This window comes from Anser anser (assembly GCF_964211835.1).
Source record: "Anser anser genome assembly, chromosome: 3".
Lineage (NCBI taxonomy): Eukaryota > Metazoa > Chordata > Aves > Anseriformes > Anatidae > Anser > Anser anser.
In genome coordinates this window covers 85,975,144-85,993,271 of record NC_139722.1, presented here as the reverse complement: position 1 = coordinate 85,993,271, position 18,128 = coordinate 85,975,144, and the positions used below count along the sequence as shown (strand labels likewise).

The window sequence follows — 18,128 nt, the reverse complement described above, 5'->3', positions numbered from 1 at the left end:
GTAGGACTGATAAAAAGAAGTTTACAGGAGTAATAATCCTGCACAAATTGTTTCTTAATGTACTTCTGCGTAAAAATAGCAGTAACTACACTAGTACATAGATGTGCCCTGAATACATACAGTCTTGGCACAACATCTGGCTAGGGCAAAAGTCTTCTGTAGTGTGAATGAATTAGTTATAAAGTGCTGATACTCCTGAGTTTTTTTTTAAAAGTATATTTTTAACTCACAGACACCAACTACCCACCCAATTTTGTTCTCTTACCTGCTATCTCTTTCTTCTTCTCCTCCATCTTGCTGCTTCCCCTAGTTATCCCTTCCTAAGCAGCCTGTTTAAGGTGACTAACAAATCTTTAACAGGTGTAGATTGCATCTTCAGCAGGTGTTCCCTAGTAATCAGAGGCAAGGAGGGCTTGTAGCATTGAATACTTTCCCCAGAAATAACAGCAGGAACAAAAAGAGTCTAGAAATTGAGAACTCGGGCATTGGTGTTGCCAGAGACGATGGATGCCAGGATTTCCACGTAGTGCTGGCATGTCTTGAAGCTCTTCTGTCCAAAACACCTTGCAGAGATAGCACATGCTAGAAATTATGCTGCGAACTAGAGATTACCCACACGCTCTCCTTCTAGGTGCTAGCAAACAAATGACCTCTTTTCCTATATTTTCTGTGCTGCTTTAGGTGTATCCAAGCTGACAGAGCCCGTGGGACAAAGCAGTAGTAATGCTACACAGGTGCCAGAAGTTTTTGTTTCAGATGTGGTCAGGATACAGCATAGATAAACGTCTATGAAAGCTGAAAGCTCCAGGAGGACAGCTGGACAAAAAGGTGCAAGCAGAACATTGGGTTGTACAGAATTTTTTTTTAGCAACCCTCAGCTAGATTTTCCCACTGTTCATTTGCCAGAAACCTTTCTTTTCCAAGCTGATCCAGCCTCTCTTCTTTACCGTTTATTTCCCAGCTGTCCTGTTGCTGGTCCTGAGGGACATCAAGGTGACAGCGACAGGGTACTGCTCTCAAGTCCAGCCTCTCTAGGAGAGAGTGAGAGATGAGCTCGTCCAGATAAGATTTACTCTGAGAATATAAATTTCCATTTAGCCAGAAGATCATATGGTTTTCATGCCCATATATTTTCATCCTCCTGTGTCTAAACCTGCCAAAATTAGCACGTGGACATTCCTCAGCCTCCCTGAAGACCTCTGAGCTTGCCCGCCTGCCTGATGCACACTCATAGGACTGCTCTCCACACCAGGCACAGCACAACGCAAAGTTCAGCGACTAATGTACTATGCACAATCCAAGAGACACAGTAATTTCCCTCTCCTCTCCTAAAGTTCCTGCCCCTCACCTCCCAACTCCCAGCAGCGTGTAAATTGGCCCAGTCAATGTCATGTTCCTGCTGTCTTACCCAATTTATTTCAATTGTTTTAAGCTAAGTACAAGAGGTCACTGAGGTCCCCTTATATCACAGGAGCCTGCAACTTGGCACTTTCATTCTGTCTTGGGAGATGCGGCTTTGACCCCTCTGTCTGAAGAAGGAATTACACCTAGAAGTAAGATCTCCCCCAACGTTGCCCCTAAAAGGAAAGAGAGGGACACCGGCATCATCGCTCCAGCTAAACAAGCAGAAAGGTGAAGCCCCTGCTTCATTTTTGTTTTGTGGGGTGGGGAGCAGGGGTGGGGATGACAAAATGTCTGGCTTCAGGGCACCATCTAAATCCCCTGGGAACCTGAGTCTGTATTTTAGGGAAAGCAAATGTAAAGAACAAATGAGAAGTCCAGTACTTCCCTCGTACCCTGTAACCTTTGACAATACCTAAATGCCAATGGTTTCATTCCCAGGACTATTGCACTCAGGTGAGAAGTGACAAAATTATGAACAACTAAAGGTACTTTATCGGCCCTCGGGATTTCCCCTGATTCAGCATCTCTGTCCTGTAACAGTGTGAAAACCTATCAGGCTTTTTGCTTTCTCTCTGCACAGAGAAATGGCTTGTCACAATACAAACAGCAACCTGATGCTTACAGGGCATGCTCACGTCATGTTTTGCTGAAGGGCATTTGATAGGTCTTTTCATGTATTATTTAGGACTGAACTTTGTAATCAGATGGATAGAACGAAATTAATACCTGATGATAAAGCACTCCCAGCCCCTCAATGATCCGATTCCCACAGCACAAAACCAGAGAGCAACACGAATTCCCTACCTGCTCCCCTCGATGGGAAGGGACAGGGAGCACGCTCCAGTGCGCGAGGGGGAGCACTTAAAGGTCCAACTCATCCCCTGCAGAGGGATGCTGATGCCCCCACAGCAGCTGTTTCCCATCTGAGAGTCTCCAAAGGAAAATACAGGTCTAAACTTTCTCCTCATTCCCAAATTAGCTTCTAATTAGAGGATTAATTTTATGCCGTTCTCATGCAAACAACTTTATAGGATGAAACAGAAAAAGATGGCTCCAAGGATGTTGAACATGTGTCCCCTTAGGATGGCTCACTCACATTTAAGGGGCCAAGAAAACAAACCCATTTTACTGAATACGTCAACAATTATTCACAGCATCAGAATGAATACAATTCAAATTATAATGGATTTCTTCACAAGAAGACTGCTGTAGTAATTACATAAGGCATTGTAAATGGGAAACAAAGTCAACTGTACATTTCAGATGTTATTTTATGCAAATACCATAGCTGTAGTTTTCTGAAGAACTCCATTGTGAGCTGAATTGTCCATTTCTGATGCCATGAATAAATGTGTACCAATTTATTTCTAATAGCCTATTATTTATGTGCAATTTCTTTTGTTCTCTAAATGCTATGAAGCCATTTAGAGAAACCACCTACATGACAACTTACCAATTATCCATACAAAAACCCTGTATTGCTTTGGATTAGGCACATGCATAATTAAATGCCAACTAACTATTATGTTCATATAAGTTAGCAAAAGTCTGCGAAACTCAGCAATACAATATTTCATTTGATTCTAAACAACCGTTTCTAAAAGGAAGTGATTCATATAGAGCCACCCCAGGATGCAATCAAATTAGACTCAGATTTCCCATTAAAGAGATTAGTGGCTGCACGTATCAATATTTAAATATGCAAATAACAGCCACCATCTTCCGGACTACCCCATAAAGCAGACTAGTCCTCAGCTTTGCTTCTGTTGTGTGCCCAGTGGATCACCCAGGAGCAGCCCCACGGCATCATGTGCATGCCACCACATTCCCCCCTGGGATACATTGACGTGGTGCTTGGCAGCGTGGCTGGAGGCTGGGGTGCTCGAGCCCCATGTACCCACGCTGCAGGCTCCAGCTGTCCTCCAGGTCATGCTGCAGAGTGTCAGCAGTGGCTCTCTGCTGCCCAACACCTCCCAAATGCCCCCAGAGATGCAGGCACTGCCAGGACACCAGCCTGCCATGCAGCTTACCCCTTGCTAGGCAGCGTGAAGAGCCAAAGGCTTATTCTTCCACGAACACGGAGAAATTTAGTCAATGTGGGCATTTCAGTGAAAACAGACACAACGTGGAAAGCCTGTGACTTCATGGGAAAGTGGCAACAAGAAGACAGAGATGGTGTACTCCCTCCAGAGCCCGCAGAATAACATGCTAACTTTTTGGTGCAAGCCAATATGCTCTCACCATTCCACGAGTCAGTCAAGACAGCTTCATTGTGGGGGCCATACCTATAGCACCCCACAGCAAACGCATGAGAACTTCTTGCCTTTGCAAGGTTATAGAGCTGTCTGTCCTGACCAAGGATGTAAATAAACCACACACGCCTCCGTAGATTCCTCAAGGTGAGCAACTGAAAATCCAGAACAGTCGATCTGCAAGCCAAACAGCCCAGTTTGGCAAGCTGGAGTCCCCTGAGCAGCAACCGAGAGGTAAAGCATCCAAGAACAAGGTTCACAGTATCCAACACACTGAAGGGGAGTGGCAGAGGGAGAACATCACCTTCAGCTAACTTTTGGAAAAGACTGCAGAATTTAGCATATCTGCAAAACCACCTTCCTGCTTCCTAGAGGTAGGCACAGATGGGAAGTGGGAACACATAGCCTGAAAGCACTTCTTGAGCTCTGGCATCCCTTTAGGCTCCAGAGATACAAAAAGTGACACTTCTACACGGCTGTAATCACCAGGTGTAAAAAATTATTACCTTATTTTCAGAGAGGAAAAAAATCTTTTAAGCTCCTTTCCTCTCTTTAAGCTCACCTGCTGTAGCATCTCATTAGCTCCCGTGCCCAGGAAGCAAAGCCTGGCACTGTCTCAGGAGACAGCAGGGTGGCCGTGTGACATACAGAGGACCCACCAGCAAAGAGATGTGCTGCCACATGTGGGCTACAGAGGCAAAGAGCAGGGTACGGCTGTGTACAGACAGCAGAATTCATTAGCACTTGTGTCCTTGTCCCCCCCACACACTGAGGGAGATGTGCTGGAAGCCGCTGTATCATAAAACAGAACCTCATGTACATTTATGTAAATGAATGTAAATTTCATGCAAATTTAATCCGTGGGCAGGTAGACATGAGGAGCTCAATTGGCCCAAAGGGATTTCAGCCTAACTTTTCTGTTTTGTTTTGTTTCAATTCATTCTGTATTTATGTTCATTCTTTTGCAATCAGATGCCACGTTTGATTTGATTTCTCTCTTTTTTTTTTCCAGCTGAACTGTTCCTTACTCAATGAATGCAATTTGCCATATCGATTCTTTTGATATCCTTTTTTCTTTGGTAGATCAGCATTTATCTTCACTTTTGTACTACAAAAAGGCTGCAGCAGCATCACTGTACCCTAGTTAACACCGTCTCTTTTCTTCCTTTTATTCTCAATGGTTTTGACAACTTTGAACTTTGAACAGTTTTCCTTCTGAAACAAACTACCATTGCTTCCATTATTGCTATTCTGGAAAGTCCGTCATGCTGGCAAATAGCTTTGTATTTACAATAGTTAATAATGATACCTATTCTACTGCATTACATAGTTGTCTTTCCATATTAATGCATTTTTCATCTCTTCCTTTGCCCTTGGGCTTTCAGCACACAATTCATTTGTGGACAAAGCACTTGTATGGCCCTATTCTGTAAACTATTTAAAACATTGTCAGTGAAAAACGCAACGAGAAAGAGCCCTAGAGGACCCATCCCACATTGCACTGAAACTTTGAAATCACTCACGTAGAAAATGCACACTCTGTCTCCTGTCCTTCAGATTGCTTATTTAAAATGGCAATAGCCAGGGCACAGGGGCCAGAGAGGCATAAAATGGCTTGCAAAAGCAATTAAATGCCACAGAGAAACTCACATTTGATAACTGCAGAAGATTGTTTATTGCCTTGTTTACCCCTCCACCCTGAGCATTACTCTCCGTGGAATGACAACAGGAAGACTGAACAAAGCACAACGCATGTACACATTCGTTTCTCTGCTGACGTTATGTAACGTGGACGCATTTCTCAGTGGCATCACTTTACAGGTGGCTTTCGAAAGGCTTTTTGCCCTACGTGGTGACCTCTGGCGGTGTGGGGAAGACACCCATGGCACACGTACAGCCTGCAGAGCTGCAGGTGAGGGGCCAGGTCCACCCCCCCCACCACCATCCCGTGACCGTTCACACCAGAGCCTGCGCAACAGGCCTCACTCACCAAGAGGGGAACCAATTCCCTCATATATTTGCCCCACTATGGGCTCAGAGCTGAACATATTTTTAGACAGAGAAGAACAATTTATCTCACCTTTAATAGTAGACCATGTAGTGTCAGCCCAGAAGAGAAAACTTGAACAATTTCTCCACAGGCCACACACATTGCTGGCATCACCCTTCCCGTTGCCAGCCCTCGGCTCCACCCTTGCCCTGTGCACACCTGGGCTCTGGCTGCTGTCCTCCACTCCTTCCCCACAAAAGGCCCCACTTTTCCACTTTTCCTGAGGAGAAGTGAATGTTTTTTTCCCTCCACAACCTTCCCTTGGGGCGGTGAGGGCTTCAGGGTTCAGGTCAGAGGTGGCACTGCTGGGTGCTTAGCCCCCCACCCCACTTCAGGGCAGGTTAGGTGCAGGGAAACCCAATCTCCACCACTACTCCTTTTCTACTCCAGTTAACTTCCCCTCCTCTTAAACCCCTTCATAAGAAAGTTCTAGGCCACTGTTCAATGCTACCTTAGCGGAGGCAGACTTCACCAAGCGACACCCCAGCTGCCTGGGCCAGGGCACCTCCTTACAGCCTCACCGTGTGAGGTGGCTATTTGGATGCTGTCGGTACGGTAACATTTCGGTAAAGTTTCCACAGCAATGCATAACTGGCTGCCCCTGCGTCTGATGCCAAAGCTGCAGGAGCTTGCAAGTTACAAGGGAAGACAAACCCAGTGGCTCACCAGAAAAGGAAAAACGAATATACATATATACATATAAAGAAGAAAAGGAAACAGTTCTCTGAACAAGCAACAGTCTGAAAACAAAAATAAAATTCCATGCCATCAGGAAAAAAGAGGATGGACTGCGTTGAAAAAAAGAAAATTGTACACAGCAGAAATACTCACACAAAGAACAAAAGCAAAGAGCGGTCTGGAAATCTGCAGAAACTGTTCCAGACACTCTCCGTGCCTTGACAAAAGACATGAAGAAGGATGGTTGTAGGTGTCCCATTTTGGGGGTTGGCTGGTTTTGGTAGTTTCTCTTTTGTTGTCGTTTGGTAGGCTTTTTATTTTACCTTGGGGGGCACATGGTCAATGTCTAAGATTATCTCATATTTAATTTTTTCCTCCGGATATAAATATTTTGCCTATGGATATAACAGAAATACACAATAATGAAACTATGACTTATTTACCTGCTGGGGGAGCGCTAATGACTGTTTGTAGTAATGAAAACAGCTTCATTGGCTTGTAAATGCAAAACAGCAGGGAACTCACAGGAGACCAACATGCATATGTCAGTAAGCTTATACTATTCACAGGTACACAACCCTCCCAAGATATTAGTTTCACAGCCTCCTTTCAGTTACTGACTGCCTCATATTTTGGGCAAAGTCAAAAAATAATTTTCTATCTTCCTCAGGCTTCTAAAGGTTTTGCAGAAGCCAAATGTTCTTATGAAAAACATTCCATTCAGATGCAAACTGAGTATTTGTAAGACTGAAGCACAACACCTACACATTTCTAATGGTTACATTTCTGTGAAGCTGGGAGCAGGGAAGTTAGTACTCAGGCTACTCCCAACACCAGCTGCCTCTCACTCGGCTGCGAAGCTGGGTGGTGGTGCCAAGCACCTGGCATGCGAAGACCAAACACACAGGATGGTGGGCCCTTGCCCTGACCTCCCTACTGTGCTGTTCTTCTAGCATCTGAACAGCTTTGTAAGGAAAGAAGGGAGAGCAAAGGATCCATACCGTCACTTCATTACCCACTCTGCCATTTAACTTGGACCCACAAGATCTGGTCTTCAGTGGCTGTGGCAAGGAGCAGAAAAGCCACATGAAAGAGAAGGGGTAACTGGGGCACACCTTGATGCGTTCATGGGCAGCTGTGCCACAGCCAGACAGCTGCCCCCTCACCATATGGCAATACCAGTGGGCGATACCTTTGCCATCATTCCAGCCTAGGACACCCAGGCCAGGTGTTGCTCTCCCAACAGCTGGTCTCCAGTCCAAGGACCACATCAAGAACCTTTCTAACATGGTCAAAACAAATCAACAAAACAACCAAAACAGGTTATGGCTGACTGAAGTAACAGGTTACAACTTAAACTGTGCCAATACTAAACATCTATACACTATTTTATCAGCAATTATGTCATATCATCCAAAGTGTGACAGCAAGTCGTGACAACTGCATCCTTTTACCAAAAACAAGGTAAATAACATTTTACCAGAGTGCCTTAGCAATGTGCTAGACATAGCACTGATACAGTATGCTTGCATTCATAATGTTGTTTTCTATTTCTCTCCTTTGCATCACTCCTGACGATATCAACATTCAGAACAACCACTGATCAGTCTCATTTCAACACCATCAGTGTATGTTGCCAAGCTCTGCAGTGTGTTAAGAGCAGAACAGAAGGTGCTAATCCCCACCAAAGGTGATCTTTCAGACAAAATTCAGATCAGTGTTAGGGCTTTTCCTAAAGAAACAACATTAGAATACAAGTCCAGGCATTTGCTATTATAACAAGATTGGTATGACTGTCTCACATCCCCCTTCATTATAAATCCATTTGGCATCCAGTCTAATAACCAGCCTACCCTCAGAAAAGAATTATTTGATGTTCCTGTGGATGTCATATGTGCCTTGTACTTTTAGAGCACTTCTACTGTAATTCAACATTAATTATCTTTCCAATTAATGTACTGCATAATGCTGCAATATAAAATGCGTGCATTTTGTAAATGAGAAAATTGAGCTCAGTTCTGTCTGCTTTGATCCCATTTTACCTTTATTATAATTCAGTACCAAAATTCTTTTTCTTTTTGGCTGGGTTATTGACACACACAAGGGAGCCGTCTCTTGCATGCAAAAGATACGTTTATGCTCCTCTTTTCCAAGAAGACCTCCAATTTCTCTTTTTCGATATCATTTTAATATACTTTCCTGCTTTATGATTGTTATCGAGCAGTTCATATGGGAAATGGAGGTGACAAAAGTACTAATAGATTAGCGTTTAGCAGTTACCATAATATAGATATCATAAATACTTACAACTGCTAAAAAATAGTAATTGTGAAAAAGGTCACCAATACAGAAAAAAAATCAAAAACTGCAGTTAGGGAGTGAAAAAAAATCTCTTCTTTAAAAGGCAGATGATCCGACATTTTTAAATGCTGTTTGTCAAAAATACCACTTAAAGTTTTACTGCTGAGTACCATAATAAAAAGTATAAAAGGGAAAACATTTATAAAATAAAAAATATAAATGGAAAATATAAAACCAAAATTGCTGTCTATATGTATGGCTGAAAGAATATATGTGTGCCTAGTGATTTTCCACAAAATGGAGTTTAATTTTGCTGTTGGGTTTGATTTTTTTGTTTAGCTGCTGTTAAAAGCCATAAACACTCTGGGCCACTGAATTTGACCTTCAATACCACCATCCGAAAATGTTTCTGTGCTTTTCCATCCTGAATGTGTTTGAGGGAGGTACAAATTTTCCCCTTCTGCAATGACATTTAGCTTTCTTCTGTGTCTTCCTACCACATCACTTTTAACAGAACAGAACCTAAAACACACAGAAAGCTGCAAACAAATTAGCTGCCCCTCACACTCACTAGTCTTATACTCGATGTTCTTTAATGCTCTTTTAAGAAATGGTAATTAATGAATATGTGAATACATACTGAGAAGAGTCTGCAAATCAGACTGAAAGAACATAAGAATGCCATCTATAAAACATTCCCTCAGATGGCTAAGCGACCTTAGCTTAAATAACCTTGCTGGTCCAAAAGTGTAATAATTTAAGAGTAGTCTATTTAGTATCTTGAGATGGGATTTCCTCTTGAGCTCCTCTGGGATACGTCATTAAAAGCTTAAATAGAGAAAGATGGCAGTTTAAGCAGATAGGCTGGCTGTTACTGATCTAGTAGTTCAGGCAACCTACTTTACTAGGGATTGGTGCTTCTTTTTCAACATTATCCTCAACCAAAACCCTTTGAACTTCTTTCTGTTAACTGCTTAGCAATGACACTAACCTACTACTCCAGCAGGGCCTATTACACCTCAGGCAAATACATGAGAAATACAGCTGCTTTTTTTTTTTTTTTTTCCCCAGCATCTACAAAGGACTTACACGGAACCTTGGATTTGTCTGGGAAGCTTCATCAACTTTAAACTTTCGCTTGTTTGGTATTAACCCACTTCATTCTGGTTTGGTATTTTCTATTTTGCTCTGCAATCCTCACTGGTACCCCAGTTTTGGTTTACTGATTTTAAATGGTTGTTATCACAGCTGTTGATTTCAAAAGCAAATTCACATCTACAGGCATAAAGTAACCCAGGCAAACCTACACAATAACACAAAACATTTCCAAAGTTATGCAAGTAGCACATTTCCTTTTCTCATATCTAAAAAGACCCTTCTTCCAACCAAGTGAACCAAACGGTTACTGACCCTCCTGCCTTGATACTGTGAAGAAGTCACTTACTCACATTCCTACCAGGCAGGAACTTTTTTATTCACCTCCTCAACATCCAAAGCAGGGTGAGTGCTCTGGAGTGCTCCAGAGTCCTCCTGACAATCACATGTACAAAATCAGATATTCTCAATGTGTTTCCAATTTCTCCCTTGGGTGAGCAGCAAAGCAAGCCACCACCAGAAGGTGGACTCCAACCTCCATGTGCAAGTTCCCAATTCCTTCAGTTGCTCAGGATGAGATCTCACACTACCAAAAGAAACAAAAATATTTGTGGTGAATGGGGGAGAAAGTTTCTCCATGAGTTCCTTCAGTTTGTTTTTTTTTCTCATATTTATCTATACACAGAAAGTGGCAAAACCCAACAAAACTTTTTGAAATTTCACTTTAAATTGAAATGTTATGAATTTCCAAATCTAAAAATCAAGAAGACATTTCACTATTATTTTAAAAAATCTCTTGGGAAATCACTTGCAACATACTGAATACATTTCCAGTGATTTCAGCATGTTTAAATACTACATATATATTTCATGCAGGATTCTACTAGGTAACATGAAATCATGGCAAAAATCAGTTTTAAAAAACAAGTGAAGCCAAAGAACCACAGGACATTTAAGAGAATCTGGTATAGTCAATATACTAACTGTATGAGTGAGGATTGCTTGTGCAAGTTAAGACAGCACAAACAGGCTTGCAATTGCACAGATATTCAAAAGTTTCAAATCAAGTATTGTTCTGATTTCTCTTTGATTTCATAAAAGTGAATGAAAACTGTCTGGACACAAGATTATTCTATAGAGGAAGCTCAGGACTTGCAGTACACATCATATTTTAACTTTGCTCCCAGCTTGGTTCCTTCTAAGCACACTTTGAATTTGGCATCCATTTCCTTGTTCTGAGCTTCAGTGAAAAGATTTTTCCAGTCTCCAACAACACCTGGAACATAAAGAAAAGTAAAATAATACCCTTGACTGTAAGGACCAAGGAGTATGATTTAAAACAAAACAAAACAAAAAAATCCTGTGTCATCTTCTTTCAGGATAATCCACTTTTTTCTTTTAAGAACAACAACAAAAACAACAAAAATTAAATTAAAAAAAAAAAATCTCTGACCCAATAATATATTCCTCTGCTTTACTTTTGATGTCCTCAACAGAACGTGAACATAAAGGGGACACAGGAAGCTACTGGTCTGCTTTGTGCTTTGTGCAGCTGCAGAGTACTACCAACACAACCAGCAGTTGTGAAAAGAACTCTGAATGTTCAAAGATGTCGCTTTTAACAGCAAGAGCTTTGTGCACTGTAACCAGACACTGCCCTAAGCTGCAGTCTACTTCTCATCTAGTTTTGGAGAGTCCATGGCCTGAGTTTTTCTGGGTCTGCAGCTCTAGCCTGATTCATGGCTAAAAGACACAGCTCAACCTGTGCAGTGTCTGGATTCAACGTGCTGAGCGAGGTTCCTAGGCAATCCCAAGGGTTATTTAGAAAATCCAAGAAAAATCTGTGGAGGCACTTTGTCCAGGATACCCCCAGTACTGACAGAAGCCAAAACAAGACTCTTCTTTTTTTTAGTTGGTGTTTACTGCATACCATGACTGGAGGTTGTGCTACCTGTAGGACACTTCTGCTAATCACATTATACAGGGCTTTACTGAATGATTTTGGCCCTTGTGATGAAATCAAGTGATAGCATCCTGAAGCACAGTCAGTGTTCCTTAACTTCTAGCCCTGAAAATTATGCACAAAGATTAAGCATCTACTGATCCAAATTCCTATCTGCCCAAAATGTAGTGCTACCATTCACCAACCTTGCAAAATATGCTGTTTGTTTGCTGTAAACAAATTTACCTTTGCGGAAAAGAACTGAGCCAACAGCACCATGAGTTTCCTGAGCCTTGTCCTTCATTGCCTGGAAAGTGGCCCTGTCCGCAATGGACTGGATCTGCTCTGCCGATGGGGAGAATCCAAAAAATTCAGCTATCTGCTTTACACCAGAAGTCAGATTCTGAAAACAATGTAGTGAAAGGGGGTTATATAGTTTGCTTCCTCTGACAAAGGAGCTACCCACTTGGGGTGTGTATAGCTATCATCTACAAACAATATCTTCCTTCACAGTATGTCTTCTACATTACATTGGAGCTCTGCTTTCATATATCCAGACTCAACTTGTTCCTAAATAGATACTTGATGTTGCTCTTTCAGGAACCTGTGCTTTTTGCTTTTAATTTCAGCAATTTTCAGGGAACAGCCTCAGATATGTTTTGCCTGTTGGTGCACAGGGTCTGCTTTACCTCTTTCAAGTCTTCATATGTTATGACCATGGTATTCTCATCCTCAATGTGTTTGTTCCAGGTGACTGCATGGTCAAAATAAGATCCCCAGCCAACTGTGAAGAAGCGAAAAAAGCATCAGTGTGACCTTCTTTTATTACTGTGTACTTATTTCTCTCTAACTGAAGAACCACCTTCTGTTACCCATCAGTTACATCTACGCAAACATACAGAACAGCCTGTCTTTTCAGTGGTACCATGCTGTACAACAGAATGATGGAGACTTCCACGGGACTTTTGTAAGTGTAATGTAAATGTAAGTGGCTTCTGCACAGATATATGAATTTCCTCTGTGCTTCCCCTCCATTTCTATATTGTCATTAAAGATAACTCTTAAAAGCCAAAGTTAGACATCAGTCTAAATCTAAAAGTTGGGTAGCTTATGAGGTGTTTGGCTCATGCCTGGAAACAGTAAAGACAACAAACTGTCATTTCATTACCATTTCAGATCTGTAGCATTTCCTCCATCACTTACTGACATAATTTCAGCCCAATACCATTACCAAGCTGCCAGGCGATTCCCACACACTTGCATGGAAGAGCAAAATACCCACAAGCAAAGCATATTTTGGACTTTCTCCCCATTCTGGCATTCAGCTGCCTCCTTTATCATGGGGTATGGCCACCAGTAAGCTAATTGTGAGACAGCTGTTTTCCCACTGGCCCCATTTAGTTGTTTTTAAATATTTTCTTCTGTTACTTCTTCAGCTACATTCAGTAACTATAGCAATACCTTTTCCATTCATGAACTCAGAGAAGAACTCATCCCAGGAGCTGTAACTGGGGACGCTTGGCACATTGTTGTGGAAATGGAAAAATGAAACAGCTGTATCTTTAGGGTTTCGAAACAACACTAGTATCTGGAGTAGGAGAAAGAGGTCAACAGTTTTAGGTGACATATTTCCCCTGGCAACCAAAATGAAAGTATAACCAAACATTCTGCAATCAATAACTTACTGGGGGCTACAAAATATTTTCACTATTAGGTAAGGCATTGAGAACAAATGTATAATGTGGTCGTAATAAAGACCACTTATCACTTTTAAGATTTGCTTATGTTACGGAGCAATTGTAGAAAGGAACAACTGGAAAAAATGTAATGTTGTCAGAGAATACTATCCCATAACTACCTAAGACCTGGGAAATAGCAAGGAAACATTTGCTAGCCCCTTGCTACAAAAAACTGTTTGATTCTCCTTCAGGAAACCACAGCTGCTACACTTATATCCCATTTTTCAAAGCATGGCAATAATGTACTTGAAATCCTAAAAGACAGCAATCCTCAGAGAAGTGTAAACACTTCTGAAAACTTGTTATACATTAACCAGGAAAAAATATTAATGGAACAAGAATAAAACCCTTATTCCTTAACCAACTCCTCCCTTCCCCTGTGGTACATCTCCTAAATGCTACGTACCTGCCATTGTTCGGTGACTGAGAAACAGAAATACTGAAGTTTTAACTGTGTGGCTCTCTGCATGGAGACAGTCAATGTCCCAGAGATACTGCTGCCACTTTCATTCCTATCCACAACCATTGTTGTACACAGAAAAGAGTAGCATAAAAAAGGAAAGCATGACACCCCTGCCATTTTTGAGCACTCTAACAGCCTCTAGATCTGTTCTTGTTTCTGCACCCCTAGGGTTACTGTATTACTGCATACAGGTGCTAAGCCAGCCCAGGACTCATGAGATTCCCATTGTCTCCAAGTCGCTTTTCCTCAATGCCACCTGCATGGGTGCAAGAAAAGGATGCAGCCTGAGAATTATTCTTGCGTGTTGGTACTGTCAGAAAAATTAAGCTTGTTCTTGCAGAGAGAGAGGAAGGAAAAAAAAAAAAAAAAGCCCACCTTGGCTTTGTTCTTGAAAATAGACTTGGGGAGGCAATCATAATTCAGATGCGTTGCCAGAATCCTTGGGGATGGAATCTGCTTCATCCTCTTTAGAAATAAACAGAACAATAAGTGAGAACAGGCTTATTACATGAGTGCAGCAATGATCTGTGAGAGTTTCCAGTGTGAAGCAGAACCTAATCAAAAGGCATTAGTCATCCAAGATTATCCTTTTTCCCCTCTCGGGAGAAATATCTTTACTTGCTGCATGACTTCATTTTAATAACTTGCATGCGGGGGTGCAGGAGAGAAAGAAAACAACAGACTTTAAGTGGTTCAGTAGGTTCTTTTCACTAACCTGATATTTATCTGGATCTCCACATTCAATAAATGGTAGTTCTGTGCTTACAGGTTTACTCTGGACGGTGGTGAATATCAAGTCATTTAAAATCTGGATAAGCCAGTTCACACCTGGACCAAGAAACCCAGAGAACAAAATAAAGAGGTTTATATAAGATCTCAAAGCCTTCTCATTACATGGCTTGATTCAGCATAATAGACAGTCATCAAATTACAGATAATACTAAAGCTCTCAAATGATTATAAACAAAATGATGTTGTCAGTTAATGAGATCCTCAATGGCTTCTTAGCTGTGACCTTCCTGGCTCACTTACGATTGATATGTGGAAAGCACTGGGGGTAGAACTGACTTAATGATGCACTCAGTATCTTTTTAATATAGTCATAAAACAATCTGTGACAGACAATAAAGGGAGCTTTCCTGACTTTTACAGAGAAACACTTGGGAAGGGTCTTGATAGCAGAAGGAAGGAATGAGCAAGGAGTTTCGCCCATTCTGCAGTGGAGAAGTGTCTGCCCCTCCCTCCTTGCACGGGGTCAAGGATGAAACAGTCATCAATGCAATGCCACCACCAGTGCTCGTCCCCAGTTGTGCCTGTTGCTGTCTCCATAAAGTGCACTCCAGAAGAATGCCAGAGGAGCTGCCACCCACCAGACCCTATGGGAAGGATCTCGTGGTGAAGCCTCCCCACACGTGGCTGTCCGGGCACCAGCTGTGCTGGGGCAGCACACCTCCGCGGACAGCTCCATGCTCTCCTGCGGCTGCTTCGTGCTGCCTGCTTTCCTCAGCTTCCCAGGGACCTCGCCCTGTGGATGCCCCACTGACTGGTGGTGGGACAGAGCGAGGGAACGGCGTGTTCACCGCACCTGCGGCACCCTCCCCACGTCCTTGCAGAGGGACTTGGAAGGCTTCCCGCTGGGGCCACGGGGATGGAGCTGCCTCAGCCTCCGGCATGCCGCGAGTCCCCTGTGAACGCAGCTGCCAGAGGCACTAAGAGGGAACACAGGATGCAAACAGCGTTAACCCCATGCTTTCAGCTGAAAGTTATCCTCAGAAAGGAGATCTTTCACCCTATGTTATATAAAGTAGCTCAGGACTGTGTCCTATTCATACAATAATGTCTATGCAACGTGTACACGCCATGCCATGTCTTATAATACATCTGAATATATTTATATGCCACCAAATACCATAAGATTTATATATAAAACATTTTGTGATGTATATAATTTATATCAATCTCCCATTTTCATAAAGACCAATGCCAGAAGCACTAAAAGTCTCTAAATCCATGTCTCCATCTGCCCAGTATTAACTGCATGTGCACAAACAGAAAGTTTATTTAAAATAAAAAAAAAAGCTACAGCTGATAAACCTAAAATTCTTAGTCTCTAAATCCCGTCTTGGTTTCTCAATGCACGACCTGTCCCTGGGAAGTACAGCAGCCAGGCGCTCCATCAGCCTGCAGCCCCACCTCATCAATGTCTCTCTGCATCAGTCAGCGCTTTCCTCTCCACTGCACACACCTGAGTTGGGGGAAACATTTCATACAGTGAGACTTCACTGTAATTTAACCTTCATGCTCCTTAATAATTAAAAGGAATGAGGACACTGTTAAAGCTCTGAGAGACAAAGCTGTGGTGCCAAGCTCTGTCAATGGCCTGTCCTTACCAGTCCAGCAAAAACCCTGGACTCAAAACCAGCAGAAATAAAGGTTTCTTAACAACAAAGATACATATTTCACATTTTATGTCAGCTCCCTTCTTTTGTATTTGCCCTCTCTTTCTCTTGGCTCAGTGTTTTGTCTCACAGCTGCTGTATATTTACCCTAAACACTACAAGCTTACTTCTTAAGCCCCTAAATACATAACAGTTTCTTTCCAGATCAGAACTTACCAAGCCAAAACCACAGGAAGAGTATGTGCTCTTCACCTTGCTGGATGAGACCTTGGTTAAGGGCCCGCTGATTAGAGACCAACTTGAGTGCATCAGCTACCGTGTTATTGCACTGAAATCCTTTCCCGGACCCACATTTTCTCTGACAACCCTAAGCTTCTGCTGCTTGGGTCTCAAGGCAGAAACACTTGGAAAGGATTTCCTAGATTGACAAAACCCATCCCTTTCGTATAAGCAACCATCTCACACAAGACATTTATAACACTGATCAAAATCAGCTGGTTGGTTGGTTGTTGTTTGTGTGTTTTTTCCCTCCAAAGCTCGTATTGCACCTTTCATCCTTTCTGCAGACCTCTGACTACAAGATTTCAAATTCCACCATGTCACAGTCTATCATGTCACAGTCTATCATTTGCAATCACAAAACAAAAACCAATAGTGATACTGAATATGATGATAATGCTAAGGAGCTGCTTGAATTTTGCAAGATGCCGTGCCCTGCTGCTTTCTACTTCTTATAAGGAGTCTAATGCGTAACTTTACTGCTTTTGTACATTACACTGCATTACATTACTAACATATTTTTCAGAATGCAGTTTATCACACTGGCAGAGGTATCTTGCCCCACTGATACATAATAACTATGTACTTTATTCCCACTTCTTCAGCCAAAAGTAGTTTTGAATGCTAAAACATTTTATCTTTTCAGAAACATAAACCATATTAAAAAAACAGTGGACCAGACTACATAACGGAGACAATGAGCACAAAAACCTGCTGCCTCTGGTTGTACTAGAAATGCCCGATATCCCCACACAATGTAAAACCATCCTCTGTTGGTTATTTTCCTCCTTATCGTGTCAGCTAATTACAGTATCACAGACTACAGTGAGCAATTTATAACGTATTCACCGCATTTGGGGTAAGACACCAGCACCATATCGTCCCGTCTGGCTTCCAGGTTCTCCAGGGCTTGGAAGGTCTCTGCACTGCACACTGTCACGGGATAAGGAGTCCCCCGGTAGGAGAACAGCAGATCCTTCAGGGCAAGGCCTTCAGACTTGGCCAGTGCTTTATTTATTTCATCAACAAAGGCTTTCCTTTCCTCAGCCATGCTTACCACCTTTTGCTGAGGATTGAAACTGCTGGTCTAATGCAGTTAAGTGCCTTTAAATAGGCATTTTTAAGGGGTGGAGTAGAAATACTTGGCATTATTTCTGCCTCTGCCTCCCCTCCTGAAAAACCCTTAGAATTTGATACATTTCTTTCTCTTCCCCTTCCCACCTTTCTGGAAACAGAAACTGGGTTGATCTTGCCCATTTATCATCTAGAGAGAAGGAATTACTTTAGCACTAAATCCCACTACGAGCAAGTAATACTAGCAAGCCTGGCCACCAGGGAGAACAGAATTGGAAAAGAATTGCCCTGTAATAGCAGCAAGGTATTAAAACTAATCTTAAATAACATTAATAGGAAAAAAGCGCCTCAGAGGAAAGGAAAGTCCGTAGTAACAAAAGTCCCAAGAGACTTTGGCAATAAACTCATCCCCATACCATGAAGCAAGAAACAGAAAACAATGAAATCAAAAC

The 18,128-nt window shown here is 42.2% G+C and overlaps 2 protein-coding genes across 5 annotated transcripts in view; both read right to left on the bottom strand.

Annotated features, from left to right (window-relative positions):
* Positions 1–340, bottom strand: part of LOC310898120 (uncharacterized protein) — a 515,041-nt gene extending 514,701 nt beyond the window's left edge. For all 3 annotated transcript variants that reach the window (XR_014582974.1, XR_014582975.1, XM_083832600.1), the window contains exon 1: positions 266–340. The gene's annotated coding sequence lies outside the window, so the exon portion shown is untranslated. The remainder of the gene's footprint in view (positions 1–265) is intronic.
* Positions 341–5,081: 4,741 nt separating this feature from the next.
* Positions 5,082–18,125, bottom strand: SULT6B1 (sulfotransferase family 6B member 1). 2 transcript variants are annotated; one of them, XM_083832595.1, is made up of 7 exons: positions 17,452–18,125; positions 14,640–14,752; positions 14,300–14,389; positions 13,184–13,310; positions 12,412–12,506; positions 11,969–12,125; positions 5,082–11,056 (listed from the first exon to the last, which is right to left on the bottom strand). In XM_083832595.1, the coding sequence occupies exons 1-7, from the start codon at positions 17,651–17,653 to the stop codon at positions 10,926–10,928; spliced, it is 915 nt and encodes a 304-aa protein (XP_083688721.1). In that variant the 5' UTR covers positions 17,654–18,125; the 3' UTR covers positions 5,082–10,925. The 2 variants fall into 2 exon arrangements, with proteins under 2 accessions (XP_083688721.1, XP_083688722.1); XM_083832596.1 differs by lacking the exon at positions 17,452–18,125 and adding an exon at positions 16,540–16,549.
* Positions 18,126–18,128: the final 3 nt, after the last annotated feature.